Below are 25464 nucleotides of genomic sequence, written 5' to 3'. Positions count from 1 at the left end.
AGAGGTCATCAATGGGCTCTGGAGGAAAAATAAATGTATTTGATCGCCTGCATTTAGATTTCCAAAGCATACTCTCTCCAAAGGTTTAAATAACTCTACTCAAATGCAATCGGCAATTTGCTTACAGCAGCAATGACATCTGTAAAGTTTCTATTCCAACTCAATTTACATATAAGTGTCAACACTTAAGATATTCCCATTACCCAGCGCTTCATAGGGGGTGATCACTCATCATGATCATTCTGAAAGTATTGAAATCAGAAAAAGTTCAGACTCAAACGGAAGCAGATACAAAACGTTGGATGTCACAGTTTGATCTACAGGCAAGCAGCTCTGAGCAATTCCCTAAACACATCCATATGTGTGGAGAAGAGGAATCTTAGATTCTCTGTTCCATAGTAAAATCACAAGCAAATTGATGGTGATTTGCCATTTGCACAAATGCCAGTTATGTTGCAATTTCATGTTGTTTACAATTTCATCATCATGCTGAATTTGGCAAAATAACACGCTCACTTAGTTGTAATTCCATGCATTGGCAGGACGTTTCGTGAGTTTTTTTAGGCCATTTTATGGCAGTTTTTTCAATTCTACTGGTCTAATAATAATTTTAAGAAATAATGTTGATCTTTGTTTGCAAAAATATATTGGCAAAAGAATCACCTACCTTCCCAAAGCTCTTACATGTATCTAATTTTGTTCAAAATTGCGCACCATGTTGCTGCTATGCCACAAAAACCTTTTGGTTGAGAAACCCATACCGTTGGTATTGCTAAAAGGACTTATTAGGACAAAAAGTGATAAAATAATTTAAAAGTGTACCAATATGTTTCGAATGTCATATGATTATTTACCTTTGTACACCCTATACTCGAATCTGGTTTACAAATATTTCTCTAAAACTGATCATCTCATTTGGCAACAAATGTGGCAGAATAACTTTAATAAAGCACAGCTAACCTATTTAATATACCTTAGTTGTTCATAAATCTGTAGAACTTATTCACAGCCGGCTCATATTCCAGATGTGCAAAGTCCTCCATAGCGTGGAACACCACACAGCGGTAGCAATATGAGCCCCTGTGAGAATGCACATTTGTTTTCTTTACGGGAAAAAACATTTTTCCGAAAGGAGAAAGGTCTTCACCCTGTTCCGACCAAATCTGGGGCTAACTATCGCTGGCTACCTAATGCGCTCCTCCGTGCAATACCCCTGTTAACCCCTTGCTTCTCAACTATGCTATTTGCAGTGGATGAACTATGAAATTATGTTGCTATTAACGATGTAACCATGCTGTTCGACTGTTAGTGAATTTGTAATGAATAGTTTATTATAGCCTTATTGCCCGCCGTAGCGGGCTATACCGGCTATTAAAGGCCCGCTGAATCGTTAAAGGCCCGAGCCGAAGGCGAGGGACTTTAACGAAACAGCAGGACTTTAATAGCCGGTATAGCCCTGCTACGAAGGGCTATAAGAACATTCTGCCACTAGAGGGCAGAATGTTCTAACAAATTAAACAAAGGGTTCTCGAAGCTCGAGGGGATATAAATCCCCTCGAACTTTGAGAAGCCTTTGTAGAACATTGGAATGTTGCTCTGCGGGCCTTTACCGGCCCATAGAAGCAGGGTACACTCCATTGTCTGCAATGGAGCTCCCAACATTCCAATGTTCTAATATTACTTATACAACTCGGCACTCTGTAATTCTGTAAAGCGTTCTGATACCCACAAGGGTCATGTCCGCGCTATAGACAGCTATTTTAAAAAGGCTTCTGCCTGGTTATTAGGTGTGTCTTGTATTTGAACACTGACACAACTTAGATTCAGTGCACATTGTGCATTTAGGCAGGTTGTGGAAGCCTGACTATCAGGTGTACATTTCCCATGTCTCTCATCAGTCTATTTTTTATGGTCAGTTTGAAGGAGAGGAAAGATGTGACTACAGCAATAATGTGGGATTGGGTCTATTTTAAGTTGTAGTATGTTGACCGCTGCACGATAAAATGCTGAGTGGCTGTGACAAGCAAAAACAATACTGAGCCAATGAATTGCAAAGAGACATTTTTGGCTGTTGGTTTTCTGGATGTTGCGAGCTCTGGCAAGTTAAACTATTGAATCGGGTATGGAATTGTGGCACCGGAAGTCCATGTTTTCAATTAAGTCAGTAGATTGTGGTATGAAGTTGAGAATTTCAATCATGTATGAGGATCCGTGCCCAGGTGCTTGGAGCATCATGGCCAGAATGCAGGACGTTTGAGCAAGACAGAAATACCGATCAGAGGGATGTAGCGAGCGTGCCTGCTGTAAATTCATTACCGAGTTGACCCGGCGCCTTTCAACAACATAGCCAGCTTCCTGAACAAACATAGAATATTGCATTTTCAAAACTTGGCCCTCTCCCTTTTTTCATCACTATCAGTACTCTTTCCAGCATTTATTAGATTTTAATTATACCGCCCTAATCAAAAACGTTTATAATGTTCACATGGTTTTCCTACGACCAGCTGGAGGACTGCTGAAAAGGTGACCCCATGCAACCTTATTTATTTATTTATTTTCAAAGTTTTATATAGCGCGAACAAGATCTTCACAGATATCAGAGCGCTTTACATAGAAGGGTACATGAGGGAACAAAGTCAAATAAGTAAATCAATAGATCACACAGTACAAATAATACAAATAGGTGACTGCAGAGCCAATCATGTGAGTAATAAGACAACTCATACAAATAAGTAAAGGGGTCAAGCATGTAATACAGATCGGTGTTAATAGGGTTCGAGATAGTAGTTCAAGTGTATTTAGCCATGAGGATAGCTTTTACTTCTTTTTTAAAGAGTGTAGTGGAGGAGATAAGCCTGGTTTCGGGAGGGAGTGAGTTCCAAATCCTAGGCGCCATTCCTGAGAAGGAGCGCTTGTAAGTTTTTTCCTTCCGGAATCTTCGAGGTTTCAGCAGAAGATTGTTTGTGCCTCTCGTGTTTCTGATTCCCCCAGAGATTGTCAATTTCTGAGCAAGGTAGCCGGGTGAGTTTAGGTGTACCGCCTTGTGTGTCATGCAGGCGATTTTCAGATGTATTCTGGCTTCAAAAGGCAGCCAATTCAGGGACTTCAAGTCGGGGGTAATGTGGGAGTGCTTTTTTGACCCAGTGATGAGTCTCGCTGCAGCATTTAGAGACACTTTTAGTGGTGCGGTTGTAGTTAGTGGGAGTCCGCAGAGGGCGGTGCTGCCGTATTCAATTCGTGGGATGACTAGTGCTTGTACTGCAGTTTGGAAGTCTTTGGCTGGGAGGTAGGTGTAGTGTTCACCAAAAGGAAGACCCGAACACAGGGTGGTGAACTCCAAATGCCATTTATTTTAAAGTATACACTGCCGTGACCTCAGCCACAGCCTCTCGAACTCCTGTCGCCTCAGAGTGTCCCCGGCGCTCGCCTTGGAACGCTGGTCGCGGTGGCATTCTAAGTGATGTCACCGCGAGCAGCACCATCACATGCGGAGCCGCCGGGGGAGGCAGAGAGAGGGAGATACCACACATCCCCCTTCCCTGCAGAAACAGAAAACATTAGGTAGAACCAAAAACAGGAACCTGAAAAGGAGGAAAGGCTTACAGCTTACATTAGGCAGCAATGTCATAGGTTACATCATTACATATTGGTTGAAATGCCTGGGAGGTCTGATCACTCTCCTGTTAGACCTGAGACCTGGGAGAGGGACGCCTGACGGCCTCCTGCTGGCAAAACCGCTATCCAGTCTAGGACCACTCTCCCTCCCCCTTGCACCTTCAAGGCCTTCTGCTGGAGGGTGGTACTTTACAACCCTCCCTAGGTTCCATATTTTCCCTTCTTGGGTTTTGACTGCATTCTTGAAAAGTTTTGTGATCTTTGTGGGACTGCTGTAGTCTGACCAGCTTGCCTTCCCTGTGGGAGCTCTGATTTTGATGTTATCCCCTACTTTGAAACCAACCTCCCGTGTGGCCTTGCGTTGGTCGTAACCTTTCTTTCTCACCTTCATGGCTTGTTCTTGCTTCCTCAGACTGTCCCTTTCTCTGGCTCGGTCCGACCACCCCTTGTGCCATTCCATCCACCCCGGGGTAAGCTTAGTGTTGGGTGTCCTTGCGCGGAGCAGTTCGAACGGGGTGACGCCTGTCGACTGATGCGGCGTGAACCTGTATGCTTCCAGACGCCTCCACACCTCCTCTTTCCAACTTATGCCATTGGCCTTGGCCAGCTGGATGCTCTCCTTGATGGTTTTATTAAAACGCTCGACCATGCCATTGGTTTCTGGGTGGTACAAAGCGCATCGCTTATGTCTGATGCCTCTTTCTCTCAGGAAGTCCTCCATCTCTTTCGAGCATAGTTGCACCCCGTTGTCGGTGAGGATGTTGCTGGGGAGCCCCTCACGGATAAATACTTCCTGCAAGAATCCGATGACGGTTTTTGTTGTGACTTCATTGACGAGTTTTATCTCCGGCCACCGAGAGTACAGATCCACGAGCACCAAGATGTAAGGTGTTCGCAGTTCCCCGGACAACGGGCCCAAAATGTCCAAAGCCAACTCGTCCCAAGGTCCAGACGGGGGCGGCCTACACACCATGGGTGGTGTCTGTTGCTTCAAGACCTTGTCACTATTGCAGCACGGGATGCACCCCCTGATTCTTCTTTCCGTGATCAGGTCCATGTTCGGCCACCAATAGCTCTCCCTGAGTCTTTGCTTGGTCTTAGTGATTCCTAAGTGCCCTTCGTGAGCTATCTCGACCAGGTTGTCTCTCACACTAGCTGGTGGGACAAGTCTTGTTCCCCTGAACAGGCATCCATCGACAATGGTTAACTCAATCTTTTACAGCCTGGAAGGGCCGCAGGTCTTCAACACGTTTGTCCTCGTGCTTCCATCCACCTCTCACTCTTCTGCAAACTTCTTCCATGGTCTTGTCCTCATCTTGTGCCTTTCTCCACGTTTCTTCTCCCAACGCCTTCTGGATGGTGCAGACATTCTCAACCATGAATCCTTCTTCATCTTCATCTGTTTTGTCTCGCATTTCACTCGCTTCTTTTTCACTGACAAGCCTGGACAGACAGTCGGCTGCAAGGTTTTGTGTTCCCGGAACATACTCGACATTGAAGGTGTACTCCTGGAGACTGACCACCCAACGCCTTATCCTACTGGAGATGGCATCCAAACCCTTCTTGCTGAACACTTCTACCAACGGTTTGTGGTCGGTTCGGAGGGTGAACTGCGTACCCCACAGGAAGTCTCTGAATTTGCCTACTGCCCAGGATACCGCCAATGCTTCCTTTTCAATGACCGAGTAGTTGTTCTCAGATTTTTGGAGTGACCTTGAGGCGAAGGCCACCGTTTCTTCTCCTTCCACACCTTTCTGGGTGAGAACCGCTCCCAACCCTTTTGCACTTGCATCAGTGGTGAGGATCGTTGTCCGGCCGGGCATGTAGGACTTCAAACTAGGGGCTTCCGCAAGAGCTCTCCTTACATCCTCGAATTCGCCCTGGCAGTCTTGGCTCCATTTGAACTCGCTTTCTTTCTTCAGTAACAGCCTGATGGCGTAAGTCCTGCCAGCTAGGTTTCTGATGAACTTGCCATAAAACTCCAGCATCCCCATGAATGATTTGATCTCGTCTTTGTTCTTGGGTGGTGACAAATTCACAATGGTGTCTTGAAGCTCGACCTTAGGACGTATGCCTCCTGCTGTAATCTTGTGACCCAGGAAATCCAACTCGGCACAGCTAAAAACGCATTTGTCCTTCTTCACGGTAAGACCCTGGGACAAAAACCTCCTCAGTACACATCTAAGTCTCTGATCATGCTCAACTTGGTTTTTTGCGAACACCAGTACGTCATCCTGGTAGCACATGACGCCCGGGATGCCCTTTAGGATGTTGCCCATGATTCTTTGAAAGACGGCAGCCGCCGAGACTAGGCCGAAAGGCATCCTCTTGAACTTGTAAGCGCCCATGGGTGTCACAAAAGCAGTGAGTTCTTGAGACTCCTCGTGGAGTTTTATCTGGAAATAGGCCGAGGTGAGATCGAGGGTGGAAAACACCTTGGCACCCTCAAGCATGCTCATCATTTGGGTGATGTTCGGCAAGGGGTATCGGTCAACGACGACCTCTTTGTTGAGTGCCCTCAAATCAATGCAGAGCCGGACTGACCCATCCTTTTTCTTCGCTGCCACGATGGGCGCCAACCATTCGGTCGCTTCCACAGGTTCGATAACTCCTGCCTTGCACAGTTTTTCAAGCTCAGATCTGACCTCCTCCTGAATGGCTATGGGGAGTCTTCTGACTTTTGCTACGACGGGCTTGGCATCCTTCTTCAATTTGATTTTGTGGCAGTAGTTCTTCAAACACCCAAGCCCTTCTCTAAATACTTCTTCAAATTCTCTTGTGAAGTTAGCCTCACCCTCCTGTATCTCCTGTATTAAAATTTGGGGATTACTGTTGGGATTGAGGTACACCCCTAACCCCTTTTGTGCACGCCACCCCAAAATGTTATCCCCTACAGTGGACACATATACCTTGGAGACAGTAGACCTGTTTCTGTACTCGATCTTGCTTAGGAAGTACCCTTTCATGGAGATGGGGCGCCCCGCATACCCTCCTGGTCTCAGGTCTAACCTCCTCAAGATTATTCTGCCTTTAGACACACGTGAGAACTCATTTGCATTAATGATAGTTATTCGAGAACAAGAGTCAAACAATGCGTCTATCTCAACATTCCCAACTTTTATAGTGTCTTTGGGACTTTCAACTTGTTCCTCTTCTACCTGTGCTGTAACTTCTTTACACAAGGGGTTTCTGGGACCTGGCGCCTTCAACTCTTGTATTTGCACCACAAATTCGTCGCTCACCACATTTGTTCTGTCTCTACTCTGCCTACTGGCCCCCTGCCCACTCTTGCAGTATTGCTTGAAATGGCCTTTCTTACCACACTTGTTACACGTGAACCTGAGGGCGGGACATTCCTTGTCGTTGGCCAGGTGCCCTTGCTTTCCACACCTGTAGCAGGTACCCTTGTATGACCCTCCCGGCCTGCCTTCCTTCTGCTCCTTGCCCACTGCCTTCTGACCTTTAACTACCGACACAGTCTCGCTTTCAGTCACTACCTCACTGACATTGGTCCTTTCATCATTCTTCTTCTCCCCTGCATCTTGCTTAATCTCCTTGACGCACTGTAACATGTGCTCAACCTGCTTAGCTATGATAAGGACCTCTCTCAAAGGTGGGTCATCCTTAAGCCATAGCTCCTCACGCACACGCTCCATCCTGCAGGTCAAAACAAACTGGTCCCTTATCCTCTCCTCGCTTGCTCCCCCAAACTTGCACGTTGCAGCTAACTTCCTCAACTCAGACACAAAATCTTCTATAGACTCCCCCTCCTTTTGTGCCCTCTTGCCAAAATGGTACCTCTCCATTATGGTGCTGGTCTTGGGGAGGTAGTGCAAATCTAACTTCTTGAGACTAATTTCAAATTCATTCAGACCTCTTGCCTCCTGTGCCCCTAAATCCGGCAGATGGTCCAGGACTTCCTCTCCCTCAGCGCCCAAATAATAGGCTAGTAATGCAACCTTCCTTTCAAGACCTAAGTTGGGCCCACAAACAGTAGCGTAATTGAGGAACACCTTTTTCCATTTTTTCCACAGGATGGTGGGATCTCCTGGGTTAGTCAAAAAAAAGGGTGGAGGGGTCACACTTTGCATATTTAATTCACAATCAGCAGAGGGAAACTTTTATACTTTAAAATGCACCTACCCTCCGTATAACTAGCAGCGTACAGTGGGAACCTGAAAGTAGGCCAATTAACTGTGACTACAGAGAAGAGTGAGCTACCAGTGAGAACCTTTACACAGGAGAGGAAGTGCCTAACCAACCCTGCGCAGCTCCAATTCCTAACTCACATATACAGAAAGATAAACTCTGCCCCTCGAAAATTCAATACTATGCTGTAAAGTTCTGAGACAGTGATGTTTCCTTTGTGCAATATGTCAGGACAGTACTCCAATCAACATAGTCTCATGCTGTGTTCTCAATGGTGCAACCAACTGATGTTTTTTCACTGTACACACTGCGCTGCCAACTGCCCCACAGTCATGCAGGCAAGAGGCTAGGATTATTCTGACAAAGAACCCTGTCCTGCTGCGCTCGTAGGCTCCTTTCCCTTTCCACGTCGCGCTCCCAAAGGTCTCTGGGTGTTTTACCACGTTCTTCACAGCAGCCAAAGCCCCTTCTTCTTCCTCGCAGCGCTGGTAAATACGCGTCAATGACAATCCAAACTGCTTTGTTACAGGAGAGCACTTCAGTTCCTATACTCCTCACTTCAAACGCTGCCCAGTGAGAACTTCTTTTATCAGTATGCCAATTGTCACACTCCACTATGAGGGTACATCAAAGAAGGCCAGGCTTATACTCGCCCCAATGGCGACAACATGCAACGCTGCCCTAGTGAGTTGTCAAAAGTCACAGTTAGCCGCACAACACGAGGGCGGAAGACCGGAGTCAGAAAGGATTTCACGCGCCCCTGTGGTGTTTATACCAACCGCTTCTTAGATAGCGTGTAGGGGGGGGGACGCGCGATCACAGCCTTTACTTCAGAGAGAAAAAAAAATGTGACAGGAGGCTCGAGCGGAGCTTGCGCCAATGTCTTAGAAAGTTCCTTTAGGGATAATTTCCTCCCCGTTAGCCAGGCTGATGTACATTAAATTTCTGTCAGTTTCAGCGCGTATGAATGCTGCGCTAGAGTCAGGCAGACCTTCGAAGTGCTGCTAGGGTGCGCGCTGAGGCACGAAAGGAAGTCACCTTACTTTGTTTGCAGGTCAGAGCAGTTCTCTTCCTTTCACGCCTTACACCGCTCACAGCTGCCAGGTTCCAGATGGTCCTCGGGTCACCGTTATTCGTCGCTTAAACTGGAGGCTCACAACGACGCCTGCTTCCGTTCAAGATTCTCAGCTGTGAACCTTGATCCTTCGTTTCTGCAGCTGCAGTCCCGATTTCCTTCCTTTGCGTGTTGAGGTCACGGGCTTTTAACCCTCGTCGCCAGTGTAGTGTTCACCAAAAGGAAGACCCGAACACAGGGTGGTGAACTCCAAATGCCATTTATTTTAAAGTATACACTGCCGTGACCTCAGCCACAGCCTCTCGAACTCCTGTCGCCTCAGAGTGTCCCCGGCGCTCGCCTTGGAACGCTGGTCGCGGTGGCATTCTAAGTGATGTCACCGCGAGCAGCACCATCACATGCGGAGCCGCCGGGGGAGGCAGAGAGAGGGAGATACCACAGTAGGGTTTAAGTTTCCTCAGAGTATTGATCTGGAAGTTCGCTCCCTTTGTTGCCTTGCTGATATGTTGCTGCATGTTGAGATTGGTGTCGAGTGTTATGCCTAAAGATTTTGCTGAGTCCACGATGGTGGGTTGGACATTGAGTGCGGTTAGGAGTTTAAGCCAATGTTGAGTGGTGGATATCTTCGCTGGAGGTGAGATCAGAAGGAACTCTGTTTTCAGGGCATTGAGTTTGAGGTGATTGTCGGCAAGCCAGGATTGGGTGCATCTGATCGTTGAGTTCAGGAGCAGGATGTCATTGGATGATTGTAATTTGAGGTAAAGTTGGGTGTCATCGGCGTACATGTGGAAGTGTACATTGGATGCTTGTAGCAAGGTGGTGAGAGGTTCCATGACTAGGTTGAACAAAGTTGGGGATAGAGAGGATCCTTGGGGGACGCCTAGCGTTACAGGTATTGGCGAGGACATCAGGTTGTTGCTCTTGAATTTCTGCGACCTGTTGTGAAGAAAGGAAGTGAATCATTTGAGGACAGTTCCAGATAAGCCCATTCTTGTGTTTAGAAGTTCTAGTAGATTCTCATGTTTAACAGTGTCGAATGCTGAGGAGAGATCAAGAAGGATGAGGAGGCAGGTGTCCTTTTGGTCTAGCATTTGAAGTGCGTCGTCAATTATGTGAGTCATAGCAGTTTCTGTGCTGTGTCCTGCTCGGAAGCCTGACTGGTGAGGGTTGAGGAGATCGAATTGCTCAATGTGTTTAGTCGGTATACACCTGTTACAACGCAACTTTTACAACTACCTACCATTACAACGCAACTTTTACAACGCATACCATTACAACGCATTGCGCTGGGGGGCGCTCTAGGATAGGGAATAAGTTTCATTTACTATCCAACACCTTCCCTAGTGTCCACGGGGACTGGAGTTGGAATAGTAAATTATACTTACCACTATCCAGCACCTCTAAGCGCTATGCGTTGTAATGGTATGCGTTGTAATGGTTGCGTTGTAATGGTAGGTAGTTGTAATGGTATGCGTTGTAACGTCATACATCCTGTTTAGTCAATTGTAGTTGTGCGCATTCTTCTAGCAGTTTGGCGAGAGTGGGGATATTGGTGATGGGACAGTAATTGTTGAGATCAGAGGGGTCGGCTGTTGGTTTCTTTAGTAGAGGTGTGACCTGACCAACTTTGAGGGAGTCAGGTATGCTTCCTTGAGAGAGCTGTTGATGATTTTAGTCCAGAGAGGGAGAAGCAAAGGGGTAAAGTCTTTTACTGCGAAGGCAGGGAGGGGGTCAGTGAGGTGATTGGATGGTTTCAGGGTGCTGAGTAATTTGCCAATTTCTTCTTCCGAGTATGTGCCAAAGGTTGACCATGTAGCATTGTTTTTTTAGTTCAGCGGGTGCTAGGCATTGGGGTTTGGAGTAGAGGCTTGCGTCAATGAGGAGATCGCTTTTTATTTTGTCAGTTTTTTGGATAAAGAAAGCAGCGAAGTCTTCACAGGAGGGTGCCTCACGCCCAGTGTTGAGTGGTTGTGGTTGCTCCTTGGATTGTGACTTGATTAGCTCAAACAGTTTTCTCGGGCGGTTTTTTGCTTGGTCAAGCTGGAGTCTGAAGAAGTCCGATTTTGAGCGTTTTATTTTCCTGAAGTAGGCGTTTCTCTTTTTCTTCAGATCTTTTAGGTGCATTGCGGAGGGGGCTGATCTCCAGGTCCGTTCTGCCATTCGCATGACTCTTCTATCTTCGTTGAGACTCCCGTCGTACCATGGTTTTGAGATTTTAGTAGAGACTCTTTTTAGCTGCATAGGTGCAGCCTCATTAATTATAGAGGTCATAGCGTTGAGATAGTGGTCAGTCAGACTTTGGACGTCCGTGGCGCCTGCAGGTGGGAGTAGGAGATTGCAACTGTTAGGGGGCAAAGAGCCTGGGTTGAGCTTTTTCGAGTCTCTTTTCCAGACTTTGGGCTTGGAGAGTTGCGCCGGGTTGACTTTGACTTTTTCGTTGATAAAGAATGTGATAATATGATGATCTGACCAGTCACAGGGTTGGATGGATTCGAGTTGGATAGAGTCCTCTTTGGAGATGATCAGGTCGATGGTAGAGCCTTTCTCGTGGGTCGGGCTGTTGCATATTTGGGTGAGGTTAAGGGCATCGAGGAAATTTTTAAGACTATTTACCACCGCGTCGTTGCGGTCATTCCAGTGGAGGTTGAAGTCACCAAGGTATATTTGGGTGAGCTGGCGACCGGAATTGGTTGAGATCAAATCCATAATTTGTTGGGAAAAGGTGAGGTTGTCCCTGGGTGGGTGGTAAATGCTGAGAAGAGAGCATATCGGTTTGCCCTCACTAATAATGTCGAGGCAGATGTATTCCCTGGATGTTGGGGATGGTAGGGATGTGGAATTGACTTTCTGAACAGAGAGGTTGTTCCTGTAGATGCATGCGATTCCACCACCTATTTGGCCTGTTCTGTCGAGCCTGATAATGTGGTAGTTGGGAGGAACCAGAATGTCCATTATGGGTGTCGAAGATTCAGTTAGCCACGTTTCAGTCAGGATGATTAGGTCAAGGTCCCGCGATAAGAGGAGCTAAGCAATGGCTGCTGAGTGTTTCGTGGCCGATCTGCAGTTGAGAAGAGTGCATTTGAGACGGGGTGTGTAGAGGGTGTTAGATGGTTCTAGCGAGAGAGGGACTTTTCTAAGGTTATTGGGGATGGAGAATCTGCTGTTTAGTGTGGGTGGTCTAAGGGGATTTGGGTGTATCGTGGGAATGTTGCGGTGTGGGGTGCTTGTGTGAGTTTGGGGGGCTGGGTCATAGGAGCGGAGAAGGGTGAGTGTGTCGAGGTCAGAAGAAGAGTTGTGGGTGCGGCGAGGGCGGTTGTTGCGATTAAGAGCTGGGATTGATGTCAGATTGGGGGATAGCTGAGTGCGAGAGTTAGTCGGAGGGGTGGGGGACAAGTTTGGCGGGGAGGTGTGGATGTGTGAGGGGTTGCAGGGGCGATGCGGGGGACGAGGGCAGTTGCTGCGCCTATGAGCAGGGATTGACGCCTGGTGTGGGGCGTGATGAGGGTGAGGGTCCGCCGGCGGAGTAGGAGACAAGTTGGGAGGGGGGGTGGAGGTGATTGGGCGGTGTATGGGGTGTGTGGAGAGTAGTTCTTTGATGGAGTGAATGTCTTCTTTGATCTGAGTGAGGGTGGCCGTGATGTATTCCATCGTAGGGTAGGTGGTGGGGGAGGGAGTGGCAGTCAGGGGTGAATGGCTGACCAGCTTGTGACCCCCGCCGTGTTAGCCAGCAACCGGCGTCCAGCGTCCCTCCCGGCTCTCCAAACCGCTAGTATTTCTCTGCTGCGGTGTGTGGGGGAGAGGGGGGGGGGGTTGCGTCGTCATGTCCCGGTGCTGCCTTTGCTGCCGTCGGGACCAAAGGGAGTGAAAGGGGTCCTTTGCTCCTCCCGCTTTGGTCCTGGTGCCCGCTGCCCCGCTCCGATTCCTCTGCTGCGGCGGTAGGTGCAAGGGGGTGGGGGGAGGGGGGCTCAGTTGTCGTCTTGCTCCAGCTGATCTCGGTGATCCTCCTGCCGATCCCGGCGCTGCGACCAGCGTCCTCTGCTGCAGTCGGGCGGGTGTGCCGTTGTTGTTGCCTCAGCCTCAGCCCCCTTCGGTCCCGGGGTGTCCGCTGAGATGCGACCCCCTGGCTCCCGATCTCAGCGTCTGCCTTCTGTTCGGGGGAGGGTCCGGTGTGCGTTCTGTTCTGTCCTCGGTGTTGGCTGTGGAGGATATCGGGTGTCGATGACCACCGTCCCGAGCTTCACTCCGCCTAACGATGTCCCTTGCGTTCCTCTGCTGTGGTGCGGGCCGTTTCCAACGTTGTTCCGCGTCCCAAAGGCTTTTGCAGCACTCCGTTCCTGCAGGGACTTCTCTGTTGTGACGCTGGCGGGTCACATCGGTGTCCAAAACATTACTTCTGTTACTGTTGTTCCTGGGGAGGTCGATGGCTGCTGCTAACAGGGATATACCCGGTTAAGGGATCCCAAGCACGGGGAGCTCCTTCGGGGAGCTCCTACCAGGCGGCCATCTTGGAGCCAACCTTATAAGTTATACACCATAAACACCTGAACACTGAGCTTAAACAAGATGTTTACATCCGGGCGTGAAGTCATTTTGAAAGGTCTTCACATTCTCTTACAAAATAAAGCTCACATTTAAAATGATCTGGATTCTGCATTCAAAACAAAAACAATTGAAAAAATGGAAAGCTGATGAAGACCCAAAGAACCACAGAAGGAAAATACAAAATATCAGTTACTGGTTGTTTGTGAGGGTGCCAGCATGGCACAAAGTGGTGCTACCTGGCACAAAGCAACACTGATGACAGTATTAATCAGCCACAGCCCATGCAGGTAAGAGTAGTGGGACCGGGTTGGGGGGGATTCGACAGACGACCACAAGGGGAAATTAAATAAATAATTAATTTCCCCTCGTTGTCTGTCGATATCTACCTCTCCATCCCCCCTGCCCCACCGCTCTAACCTGCGCGGGTCGCAGCTGATATCAATCCACTTTCCTGTGCAAATCCATGTAAATTGAACCAAAGAGGGGGAAGAACGTGGCAGGAACAACACACACACCTCTAGGATTTCACGCAAAGCCAAATCTCCTTCGTAGATTGACCTGCTGTAGCTTAGCTCAAAATAAACCTATTTCAAACAATGGGCAAGCGGAATATTAGATGCCATTCCAATAAATATAAGGATAAAGTGCACTTTTTATAGAATTACATATTTTATACAGTTTACCCCTGGATGGTTTTCATTGCATAGAATTGTCCTGGAGCATGTACCTTGATTACGAATGTCAAACGTAGTCCAGTTGGCTAGCCTTTGCACAGTGGTGCAATGCTTTGTGCTTTGCTAGCTAAAAATGCATTTTTTTTATGCGAGCACTGCCAATGACATCATCAGAATGCCCCTCTTAGCAAATATGGAGCTTCCATTTTGGGCCCCCGTTTTAAGGATATGGGCACTACAAATCCATTAACATAAGTTAACTTATACATATCTTTATTTTCCTAAGCAGCACAACAGTCCTGCCTTTTATGAAGCTTGGTACAGCATTTGGGAGGCCTAACCCTAGTAAAATTACATTTGTAAGCTCTGAAGGTTATTAAAGTCAGTAGTTTGCCTGACAGTCTTCATTCTGGCTACGCTTACCTGCTTCTGGAATCCCATGGCGGGGATGTTGCACTTCACTGAGGCATCTTCCTCGTGGTTGCACCCCAGTGACTGGGTATTAAATCTGCAGTCTGTGATGGATTTCTCAAAGCCTGTGCATTCAATTTCGTTCATGTGGATGGGCCCCATACCTGCAAGAGAGAGGAGGCCTTTTCATTCAGCAGAACACGATTAGGAACTCAAGTGCTGATTAGTGCGCTAATTACAACTTGGAGGGTGTTCTTAAGGAGATTCACGTGTGGATAGTGTTCTTGCATTGATGAAATACACAAGGCTCTCAGGGTGACGTGATACAGATGTTTCAATAAATGGGACATCAAAGGAGTTGAGACATCCCATAGAATGACTTCTTACTTACAGAGGCATTGATAAAATGAAAATGGTGGACACATAGATCGATATTAGTAAAACAACTATGTACAAATTACAAGAAACTAGCGTAGCTAAATAGAATAGGACTGTCAGTTTTCCCTCAAGGGTTGAAAGTGGCCTAAATCACCTTTTTTCTCTAAAGACGAACTTTACAGTCAGAGACTTGGGCAGATCACTGGTGAGCAAAGGGAAATAAATAACATTTCTAACGGCAATAAATGAGGACACTTTAATTTGGTGATTTGGCACCAGATTCTTCAATAAAGATTTTTCATAGAGAAAGAGCTAAGGTTCTGGGGTAGTGCGATCATTGACCAAGAAACCCAACACAAGGGACAAAAGGTTTCGAATTGAACTTGTGAGACGCTGCGTGAAAACGGAAGTGTGTAAATAAAAAGGATAACCCTATTAGCCCCCATGGCACAGGGTAAACTCATATATAATAATGAGGCAATTGTCCAGTGTGACTCCTTTATCGTGGTTACCGAGTGTGTATCTTAGAGAAATCTCAGAGTTAATTAAACTTATTTTCTAACCCCAAGTTGTAGGAAGCTGGCTCTGTATGTACTATACCAAAGTGAGGTATAGTGTGCACAGAGTCCAGTGGAACCACACTTGTAGGTAGAGGTAAAAGTAGATAGCACGTTACCCTTTATTTGTGGTAGTGTGGTTGAGGAGTAAGGCTGTATCAGAGGGTAGTGTTAAGTATTTTATTGTACACTATCAATCAGCACTTGATAGCACACACTCAAAGACAGAACTTCAGACCAATTGGTTTTGTATAAAAAATATTCTTTTAGTTATTTTATTTTCCTAGAACTAAGCAAGCCTGGCACATGTAAGCAATAAGTACTTTACAGTAGTAATGCAGTTTGTAAACAGTTTGAATTGCAATTGTATATGCACTTTGATTTGATTACAGTAGAGTTACTAATAACGCAATGCTTTTGATATACTGTACATATACTTTGTATTGGCTTTTTAGTAGAATGTCAAGTAGATTACTTTACAGATGACTTTTCTTACACAGTGCAGTACACCTCGATACTGCACTGGGACATTTCCTGTAAACAGGTAAGTAAAAGCGTTTTTGTTACTTAGTCACAGTTTTAACGGGTTTCTTAGATTTTCCAACTCCACACTTAAAAACTTTTCACAGAAAAACAGTCAATGTTGTCCTATGGGGGAATAAAGGGTTATGGGTTCAAAGGTAAGTATTCGGTTGTGAGAGTTGGTATTCTGGGAGTAGACTCAGCAGTCCCCCAGGGTCAAGGATGCACTCTTATTACACCCTCAGCTGCACTAGGGCAGCCAGTTGCAGAGTGCTGAGGCCCACCTACCGGAGCTGGAGTCTGTTGGTGAACAAATCCAGTGTTCACGGGAGACAGAGTCTTTTTTTTTTAAGGCAGGGCAGGTCCTAGGTTCTTGAGGCTGCTAGCTGCAGGACACAATGGCGTTTCGCTTCTGCAGGTTTGAGGTGGACACTTTTACCTGACACCTAAGAACGACTAGTTTTCTTTTACCGTACCAGAGGTAACGGAATAAAGGGATACCTTGGTGATCTCTAGGTACTTTTATCAATAATTAAAGTAGACCCAGTCTAGAGTTACAAATCAAATGTGCTCTCTGGAATATAGTAGAGTCCGTCTTGGTTTATAGGGACCAGGAGGAGACCACATGATAAAGCATAACACCAAAAGGGTATGTGAGGGTCAACAAAAACACAGGGTCGCATAATGTATTTATTGTACAAGGATGTAATCTTAAGCTTTTGTGGTAACCTCACAATTATTAGTGGAAAGTATAGGATTTATTAACATATATTTGGCTGCTTAGCGCATCTCCTTCAGGAAATGCTCTTGTAAATTAAATGCTATTAAATTAGGAGATATTGACACTTGTTAGTTTAAAAAGCTTCAAAATGGTGTAAACAGTGGTATTAAGCACTGTATGGTGACAAGTTATTAGGATTATTGCATAAATTTTTATCATTATTGAGTGAACTTGTATAAATAAGAAAGATACATAAATAAGACAGATACATATAAAATATACATTTGGGAAAAATAGAGGCATCATTTGGGGAGCACAGCTATTTGTTTCAGTCCCACATAAATATTCCTGTACCAAGAAATCCACTTCAACGTTAAATGAAGCACCTCTTTCTGAGATCTGTTTGGGCCCAAGTATCCTCACACTAAGTTTGATATATAATGGGCACTCTGTGGCTATTAAGCATGTCACAAGGATTAAATGTGAGGGCTACATATTATTCTAGATGCTGGCACAAAAGGGTGGTCATGGGGGGTTAAAAGGGTCTGCGAGTTGGCAATTTCTTCATCTCCAGCACAATAGTAGAAATCTAATATTTATATGGTAGATTGTCAGACAGGAGAGATGTTATTGAATACACCCACTCTCTTATATGTATGTATATGTATGCTAATTTCAGAATAACCAGTTTTAAGTTTATGACAGGGAATGGCACTGGCACAGAATGCCTGTTAGTCTAAAAATTTACAATAAAATATAATGCAGAAAATTGTCAGAGTAGGGAAAAGTACAGCAAACAATTCAGACTGTAAAACGTATTAGAGTTTAATCAAAATACAAAGGGCCTGATTCCGAGTTTGGCAGTGCGAGAGCGGGACTGCACCATTCCCACAACCACACGATCCCGCACCACCAAACCCGTGTTTGAACCGCCCGCAGGATTAAGAGTTTCCTCCTGGTCTGGTGGGTGGTTCTTTGGCGTTCCTATGAAATAGGCACTACAATGAGAACATCAAAATCAGAATCTGCACGGCATGGACTGCTGCGGTTCATGCTGTCCAGGTACTGGTGTGCATGCACATAGGGGGGTACAGCATGCACCCGCCTGCAAACATCCGCAGGCCCAGAGGCACAAGGGGGGCCTGTAGGGCCCCCTATGTTTCATCTCCATCACGGTTTTCATGGAGGTGGGACCACCCTGAAAACTGCAGGGGAGAGGAAACTCATAATATGCTTAGCGGGACCGCCGCATATTGTGGCCTCAAGACTGCTGTGCCACCGCCAGGGATCTCTGACTCCTGGTCGTTGCGACGGTCCCAGGACAGCCTGACCACCCTAGTTTTAATAGGGTGGTCAGAAGACTGACGCCGCCATGCCCCCATGAGTCTGACAGTCCATGGACCACCAGACTCATAATTAGCCTCAAAGTGTTTTCATATGAAAACCACCTTTTAGTAATACCCCATGATCGGTCTAAGGAAGAACATGCTATGGAGTTGACACAGTGACATACATAAATACAAGCTATCCATAAGCTTTTGTCCCCTTCTGAGATAGGTTACCACATTTCCTAATTTCTCATTTTATATTGTAGTTTGCCCATGACCATAAAAATGCTATAAAAAAAGCTGGAGGATACCACTTGTTACTAGAGTGACACATGGGGTTGTACATCAAGAATGAGCATACTAATCTGTCATCCCTGAAGGTTCAGCAGTTGTCTCCTCCCATCCCACTGTGCTCAAAGCAAGTGCCATATTAAGAATGTATATTTGCACGCTCACTGTGGAACGGGCAAATGGTCTTAAATAACTCTGGGTGCAATCCTGTGGCTTTCCGAATCCCCGTTAATCAAACCAACTTGCCAGCAGTCTTCTTGAACAAACTTCTAAGCAACATGGCTTCCACAATCGTATCTAAATGTTACCATGGGTGGAATGGGGGTAAAGTTCTAAATATATTCCCCATCCTGTTTACCTATGCTGTTAGGCTGGCCACTGAATAATGAGGCATCTGAGCGGATATCGTATGTAGTTGTTTGGGATCTTGGCTGCAGTATTCAGGCATCCAAATAAATCTGCTGTGTGCCAGAAATTGCAGAATGAGATCGCGTATAATATGTGGCCCTGTTACCCCCTACCGCGGTGTCTTTCTCTTGCACTGTCAGCCTAGAATGTGTGCTCCCTGGCAACTGCACGCTGTTCTGATGGAAGACTAAACGCGAGCCCTACACAAACACAACACTAGAGCCTGGCCAGCCCCTAGCTAACACTACAGCTTTTGGTAGCAGCAAAGGTCTACCAAAAAAGCTGCCAACATCCGGCATCAGTAACAAGAAGCAGAGCCGAAAAAATATCACATATAGCAGGGTCTGTGCAACATCTGTTGTCATCTGTGATCTCAGTTTGAATTATGGCCTTCAGTTTTTTGAGAAAGTTTCCCTAAACAGACACAATACAAGAAAAACAGCTGCTAGGCTTGGTGTCGTGTTTCTATGTTGCAATATACCGCTTTTTTCGATTTGACCACTTAGAATGTTTGCTTAGGCTTTGTGCAACATTGTCGATTGTGCAAGATTTCTGATGAAATTCTCATGCCGTATTGTTTTTTTGACAACTAATTGATTCTTCTGTTCTGCGGGAATTGGCACCAGTAGTCCATTTTTTTTAAAGGAAGGAAAACTCCGACCATTACTCCTTCAAGGCCAAGTTTCTGCTATCCCCATAATCCAAACACATCATCTTGAGCAATTGCCCGGTTTGTACAAAAAAAAGGGATGTGACTGGAATTTCTCTGAGAGTATTCTCAGTTTTTGACGGGAATCTACGGAAATAAACTTTCAACAAATAAAAACCTGTACAGAAAACTGCATACAACATGAAGGTGGTAAATACAAATACCTTCACATCCATGTGACATTTGCCAGGATCATGTAAACATCGAAAGACTCTCCTTTCTGCCCTTCATCAGGGATGTTTACTCACAAATCAAGGCAAAATGGTACTTTGTGATGCATGCACAGTCAGCAGTATCCACATTGAAATTGAACTATTCCAAGCACAGAGTAATGCCATGACTCAGTAGCTACCAGAAACACTCACTCTGCTAACTCTCCCTGCCTGGGACTTGATATTACAGCACCCACCTACACTGCTGTCAATGATTCATTAGAACAAATAGATGTCCATCTACTCTATGTTCTCCTTCAATGAAGCATCCTCTTCTCAATCAGCCTTCTCCTGTGTCCATGCCTACCCATAAGCTCTCACCCAAATAACCCACCCAATTTAACCCCTTGGCCGCTGCCGTAATTCCGCAGCGGTGCTGGGGGTATGGGGACGCTGCGCGGTGCCGCCATTCTCATGACGAAACCACTCCGTTTTTGTTATCAGGGGTCGGCAATTTAGCCCCCCGTAACAAAATCGGCAGGAAACGTCCCTCGCAAACTGCTCAGCTGCACTCCCCTTAACCCCAGGGGGGAGGGGCGGCTGAGCAGTTTGCCAGGGCCTGTTTCTGTTCCCAGTCCGGCCCTGGCAACTAAAATAGGCAGACAAAAGGAAGCATGGAGCCAATGTGGCGACTTCTACATACAATCATTCATGAATAATGCTTACAGATTTTATGGCATAGTAACATACTAAAAGGGATAAAGTACCCCCTCGTACACATTTTAAGGATGTTGCAAGTCACTGAGGAGTTCCCCTAACCAAACAGATGAACGAGGCTGAAGGCCGAGTTCCTTTATAAGGTGATGGGGCCCTCTGTGACTTGCAATATTCTTATCATGTACACCAGGGGGTACATTATCCCATCTAATACAAACCATCACCTTTCTCACAAACCACTTATAGCTCTTTCATATGAAAGAGTGAGCATGTTTGCAAATACGAAGAATAAAAATCCAAAGCTATTGCAAAATTAAAAACATCAAAACATGTTAGATATTTCTTGTAAATAGATATTATAAACAGCTCAATATGTCAGTTGTTTTTGAGAAAAAAACTGCAGTAACTCCGAATGTGTAGAAACATGCAGAAAGATTCTAGCATTTCTCTAACTACCTAAGAAGTACAAAAAAACATAAACATGCGCTCTCTGCTTGTCATTGTAAGTTTAAAAAAATTAGAGCAGAAGAAAGAAAAGTAACATTCCCTTTCCATTGCTTTACACAGCTACTTCAATTATGCTCCATAACTTGACTTGCCTTTCAACTCGGCTGCTGGCACTGGCAGTAGGCATTGTGACCTTAATAGTCAAGTTCTGAAATCTTTTCTTTAAAATCACCGACTTAGTGTGTCAAAAGACGCCGAATATAAAGAAATGAGCATTAGATTGCAGAATTCCATGTAGTATAGTCAGAATATCGTCTAAGTTAAATATCATGTCCCATGTCCCTGACTCCCTCAAAGTTGGACAAGTCACACCTTTACTAAAGAAACCTACTGCCGACCCATCCGACCTAAACAACTACCGTCCCATTACCAATATTCCCACTCTCGCCAAACTATTGGAAAAATGCGCACAACTACAACTGACTAAACACATTGATCAGTTTGATCTCCTCAACCCTCATCAATCAGGCTTCCGAGCAGAACACAGTACTGAAACTGCTATGACTCACATAATTGACGACGCCCTTCAAATCCTAGATCAAAACGATACCTGCCTCCTCATCCTTCTTGATCTCTCTTCAGCATTCGACACTGTTAAACATGAGAATTTACTCAATCTTTTGAACACAAGAATGGGTCTATCTGGGACTGTTCTCAAGTGGTTCACCTCCTTTTTACACAACAGGTCGCAGAAATTCAAGAGTAACTACCTGATGTCCTCGCCAATACTTGTTTCGTTAGGCGTCCCCCAAGGATCCTCCCAATCACCAACTCTGTTCAACCTAGTTTTGGAACCTCTCACCACCTTGCTACAAGCATCCAATGTACTTTTTCACATGTACGCAGATGACACCCAACTATATCTCAAATTACAATCCCCAAATGACATTTTACTCCTGAACTCAACGATCAGAAGCACCCAATCCTGGCTTGCCGATAATCATCTCAAACTCAATGCTCTGAAAACAGAATTCCTTCTGATCTCACCTCCCGCGAAGATCTCTACCACTCAAACCTGGCTTAAACAGCTAACTGCACTCAATGTCCAACACACCAAAGTGGATTCAGCAAAATCTCTAGGCATAACTCTCGACTCCAATCTCAACATGCAGCATCATATCAGCAAGGCTACTAAGGGAGCGAACTTCCAAATCAATACCCTGAGGAAACTTAAACCCTTCCTACCAGCCAAAGACTTCCAAACTGCAGTACAAGCACTAGTAATCCCGCGAATTGAATACGGCAGCATCGCCCTCTCCGGTCTCCCGTTAACCACTACTGCACCCCTAAGAGCTTCTCTAAACGCTGCAGCGAGACTCATCACTGGGTCAAAAAAACACTCGCATATCTCCCCTGACCTGAAATCCTTGAACTGGCAGCCTTTTGAAGCCAGAATATATCTGATAATCGCCTGCATGACACACAAGGCTGTACACCTGAGCTCTCCCGGATACCTCACTCAGAAGCTGTCAATCTCTGGTGGCTCTAGAAACACTAGAGGCACAAACATTCTTCTGCTAAAACCTCGAAGATTCCGGAGGGAAAAAACGTATAAACGCTCTTTCTCAGGAATGGCACCCAGGATCTGGAACTCACTCCCTCCTGAAACCAGGCTCATCTCCTCCATCACACTTTTTAAGAAAGAAGTAAAAGCTATTCTCATGGCCAAATACACTTGACCTATTAACGTGGATCTGTAAAGACTCTACACCGATCTGTATTATTCTGCTCGAACTCTATGACTATGTGTTTTACCTGTATTATTGACTTACTTGACTATCTATGCACACATTTATCTGTAATACTTGCATTATTGATGTACCTGTTCTACTTTGCTCCCTCACGTACCTACCCATCTCACTTATTACGTATAATTTCGCTATACCTAATGACCTGCTATTCACTCTCTTGTTGGTATTCCCGGCTTTGTAAAGCGCTCTGATATCTGCAAAAATCTTGTTCGCGCTATATAAAACTTTCAAAATAAAATAAAATAAAATAAAATAAATAAATGTTTCAGAAATATTTCCCCATTGAGGTTACACACTGTAAAAGCTGATATTTTTAAAACGATATTTGGGACATAAGATTTAGGGCAGACATTATTTCTGTATACAATATTCTGACACACATCTAATACAAAATACTAATGCAACCCAGGCAGCATCATTCAGTCTTACGAGTAAATAGGAGCAGGTTTAATGGGCAGGGCGTCAATCAGGGTATGCTAATATTTATTTCTTCTCTTTATCCTTCCTCTTGTTTGCTACTGCATGTGCATGGTGCAGTACCAAGGTGTATTATACATGCGTGCATTAGTGGAAGGGCAAGAGAAGGTCATTGGGCACCAATAGCGGCTCCTCAAGGGAGTGCTGCGGGCTGTGAGGCAATGGAGGGACAGGGTGGGGGTAGTAAACTCCGGCATACGGCCAAACGGAGGTAAGCAAATAAATAAATAAAATGAATTACATTGCACGCGCTGCATCGATATTTGGCATTGCAGCGTGCGCAATGTCATTTGTTTTATTTCTTTCTTTCTTTACTTACCTCCGTTTGGCCGTATGCCGGAGTTTACTACCCCCCACCCTGCCCCTCCCCGCCCACCGCCCCGCAGCACTCCCTAGTGGAGCCGCTACTGTTGGGCACTGAACATTTCCAGCTATAAAGGCTACTTACAAACAGGCATACCATAACTTCATTATAAGCATGCAACAGTGCTGAGATTGAAGAAAAGTAGAATAACATGTCACTTAGCAAACCATATACCAAAGAAAGGTTATTTATGGAATCAACAGTACTCTTTTTAGATCCTCCCTTTGAGAGGACAAATTCACTGAAAACGAAAATATATGGGCATTTTCACAGTTGGGGTGGTCTGAAGATGGTCAGTAAGGAGACGTGGCAGCCAATAGCCCCTCACTAAACATTAATCAATGGGTCAATTTTCTTCTCTGCAGGTCACCACAAAGTAAAATCATCAGGTGGATTCCTCAGTTCTATTTTGGGAGGGCTTTCATCTGGGTATGGGTGGTGAACATATTTGAAACTAAAATTATTTCTATGCAGGCTTGCGGTCCGTATACTCTTACCACATTAACCTACCTGGGCACCCAGCCAGGCGCACATCCAGACAGATGTCAAGGGATGTATAACCGAACAGCAAATAGCTGCAAATCCACAACCACCCAGCCCTAAAAATAGAATTTCTTGCCTGATGGAACTCTCCTAAAACTGGTGTCATAAAAACAACAATTTCAAAAATGTACGGATAGTCAGCTCAATAAATGTATTTACGCAAACATGAGTCAATTACCATTTTTTGTATCATAACAAATGGATGTGTATTTATTATCCAAGCCTTTCAAAAATATCCCATATGTACTGTGGAACCACTGAGTCTTGGTATTATTCAGGACAGCAAATATTCTGTAGAAACCTGAGCCAATTTGTAAGGGGAATTCCACTTAAGTCCTATACAAATAGTAATGTAAAACATTTGCAAGTAAGTATTTTAAATGGGATAGTCATTGTGCATCTTCATATTCTTCTAGCAGGCCCCCTCTCTCCTGTAGGTCATGAAAGGCTTCCCTCGCCCTGCACTATATACATCCTTATGAGGTTATTTAGAGTTTAGGGAGTGTGACATATCAAAGACAAAATTGGAGATTGTCCCATCCACCTAATTTAAAATGTCCTGCATCTGCAATATTATAATGAACCCCCCATCGTATAGATGATAAGGTGCAATCCTTTGGCTCAATGAAAAAAAACTATTTATTTCATGTAGGTGGGGATTACGAGATGCATAATATAAAGTCCAAAAACACTTGATGCATGTTTTTTTCGGTAAACGCGTTCCATAGTAGTGCATTGACGTTTACTGTGTATAGAGAGACTTAAACAAACAAGCATTGGTAAAGCCAATAACTCTTGCCCATGGAAGAGCAATTGACTTTGCCAATGTGTTTTATCCATGTTGAACACCAACGTAGCTGCCGTTCAGCATGGCTAAAAGTTAGTGGAATAGAGGCGAATGACAAAAAGTGGAGTAGAGTTGTGAAGAGAGGACTAAACAGGCAAAGAGGGAAGCAGAGTGTAGTAGAGTGTCCTAGAATGGAGTGGAGTGTCATGGACTGGAGTGTCGTGGATTGAAGTAGAGTGGAGTAGTGTGGAGTGTCATAGAGTGAAGTTCTTATAGAGTGACATAGACTAGTGTGTCGTAGAGTGGAGTAGAGTAGTAGAGTTGAGTGGAGTAGAGTGGCCTAGAGTGAAGTGGCAAAGACAGGAGTGGCATATAGTGACATAGAGTGGAGTAGAGTGTTGTAAAGTGTAGTAGAGGGTGATATAGTGCAGTGGCATAAAGTGTTGTAGAATGGTGTAGCGTAGAGTGTCGTGGAGTTGAGTAAAGTAGAGTGTCATAGAGTGGAGGGGCATCGAGTGGAGAGTCCGTAGAGTGGAAGTTTTTCTTGGTGGCTGAATTTATTTCAATTGCACAATTGTCTTATGTAAGATGTGTTGGAAGATGTGCTCATTAGGTATTATTTTAAAATGCATCTACAATTTTAGAGCATGAAGTATTAGATTTAAGAGACTCTTGCTTTATGATTAAAGCGGTTATAAAGAATGGTGGAGTAGCTACCACTCTTTGATCCTTTTAGACAGAACTATGAGTGGTTCAATTGTGCTTAGTTGATTCGAGAAAAGATGA

At 45.2% G+C, this 25464-nt stretch overlaps 1 protein-coding gene across 1 annotated transcript in view; it reads right to left on the bottom strand.

Moving 5' to 3' along the window:
- Window positions 1-25464, bottom strand: part of LOXL2 (lysyl oxidase like 2) — a 445269-nt gene that overhangs the window by 90374 nt on the left and 329431 nt on the right. The window contains exon 7 of the mRNA XM_086943561.1: window positions 14479-14630. Within this exon, the coding sequence (XP_086799687.1) occupies window positions 14479-14630 (152 nt within the window). The remainder of the gene's footprint in view (window positions 1-14478; window positions 14631-25464) is intronic.

The sequence above is a fragment of the Lissotriton vulgaris genome, chromosome 11 (assembly GCF_964263255.1).
Source record: "Lissotriton vulgaris chromosome 11, aLisVul1.2, whole genome shotgun sequence".
Taxonomy (NCBI): Eukaryota; Metazoa; Chordata; class Amphibia; order Caudata; family Salamandridae; genus Lissotriton; species Lissotriton vulgaris.
The sequence above is the reverse complement of the archived record's forward strand: the minus strand, read 5'-3'. Positions and strand labels throughout refer to the sequence as shown.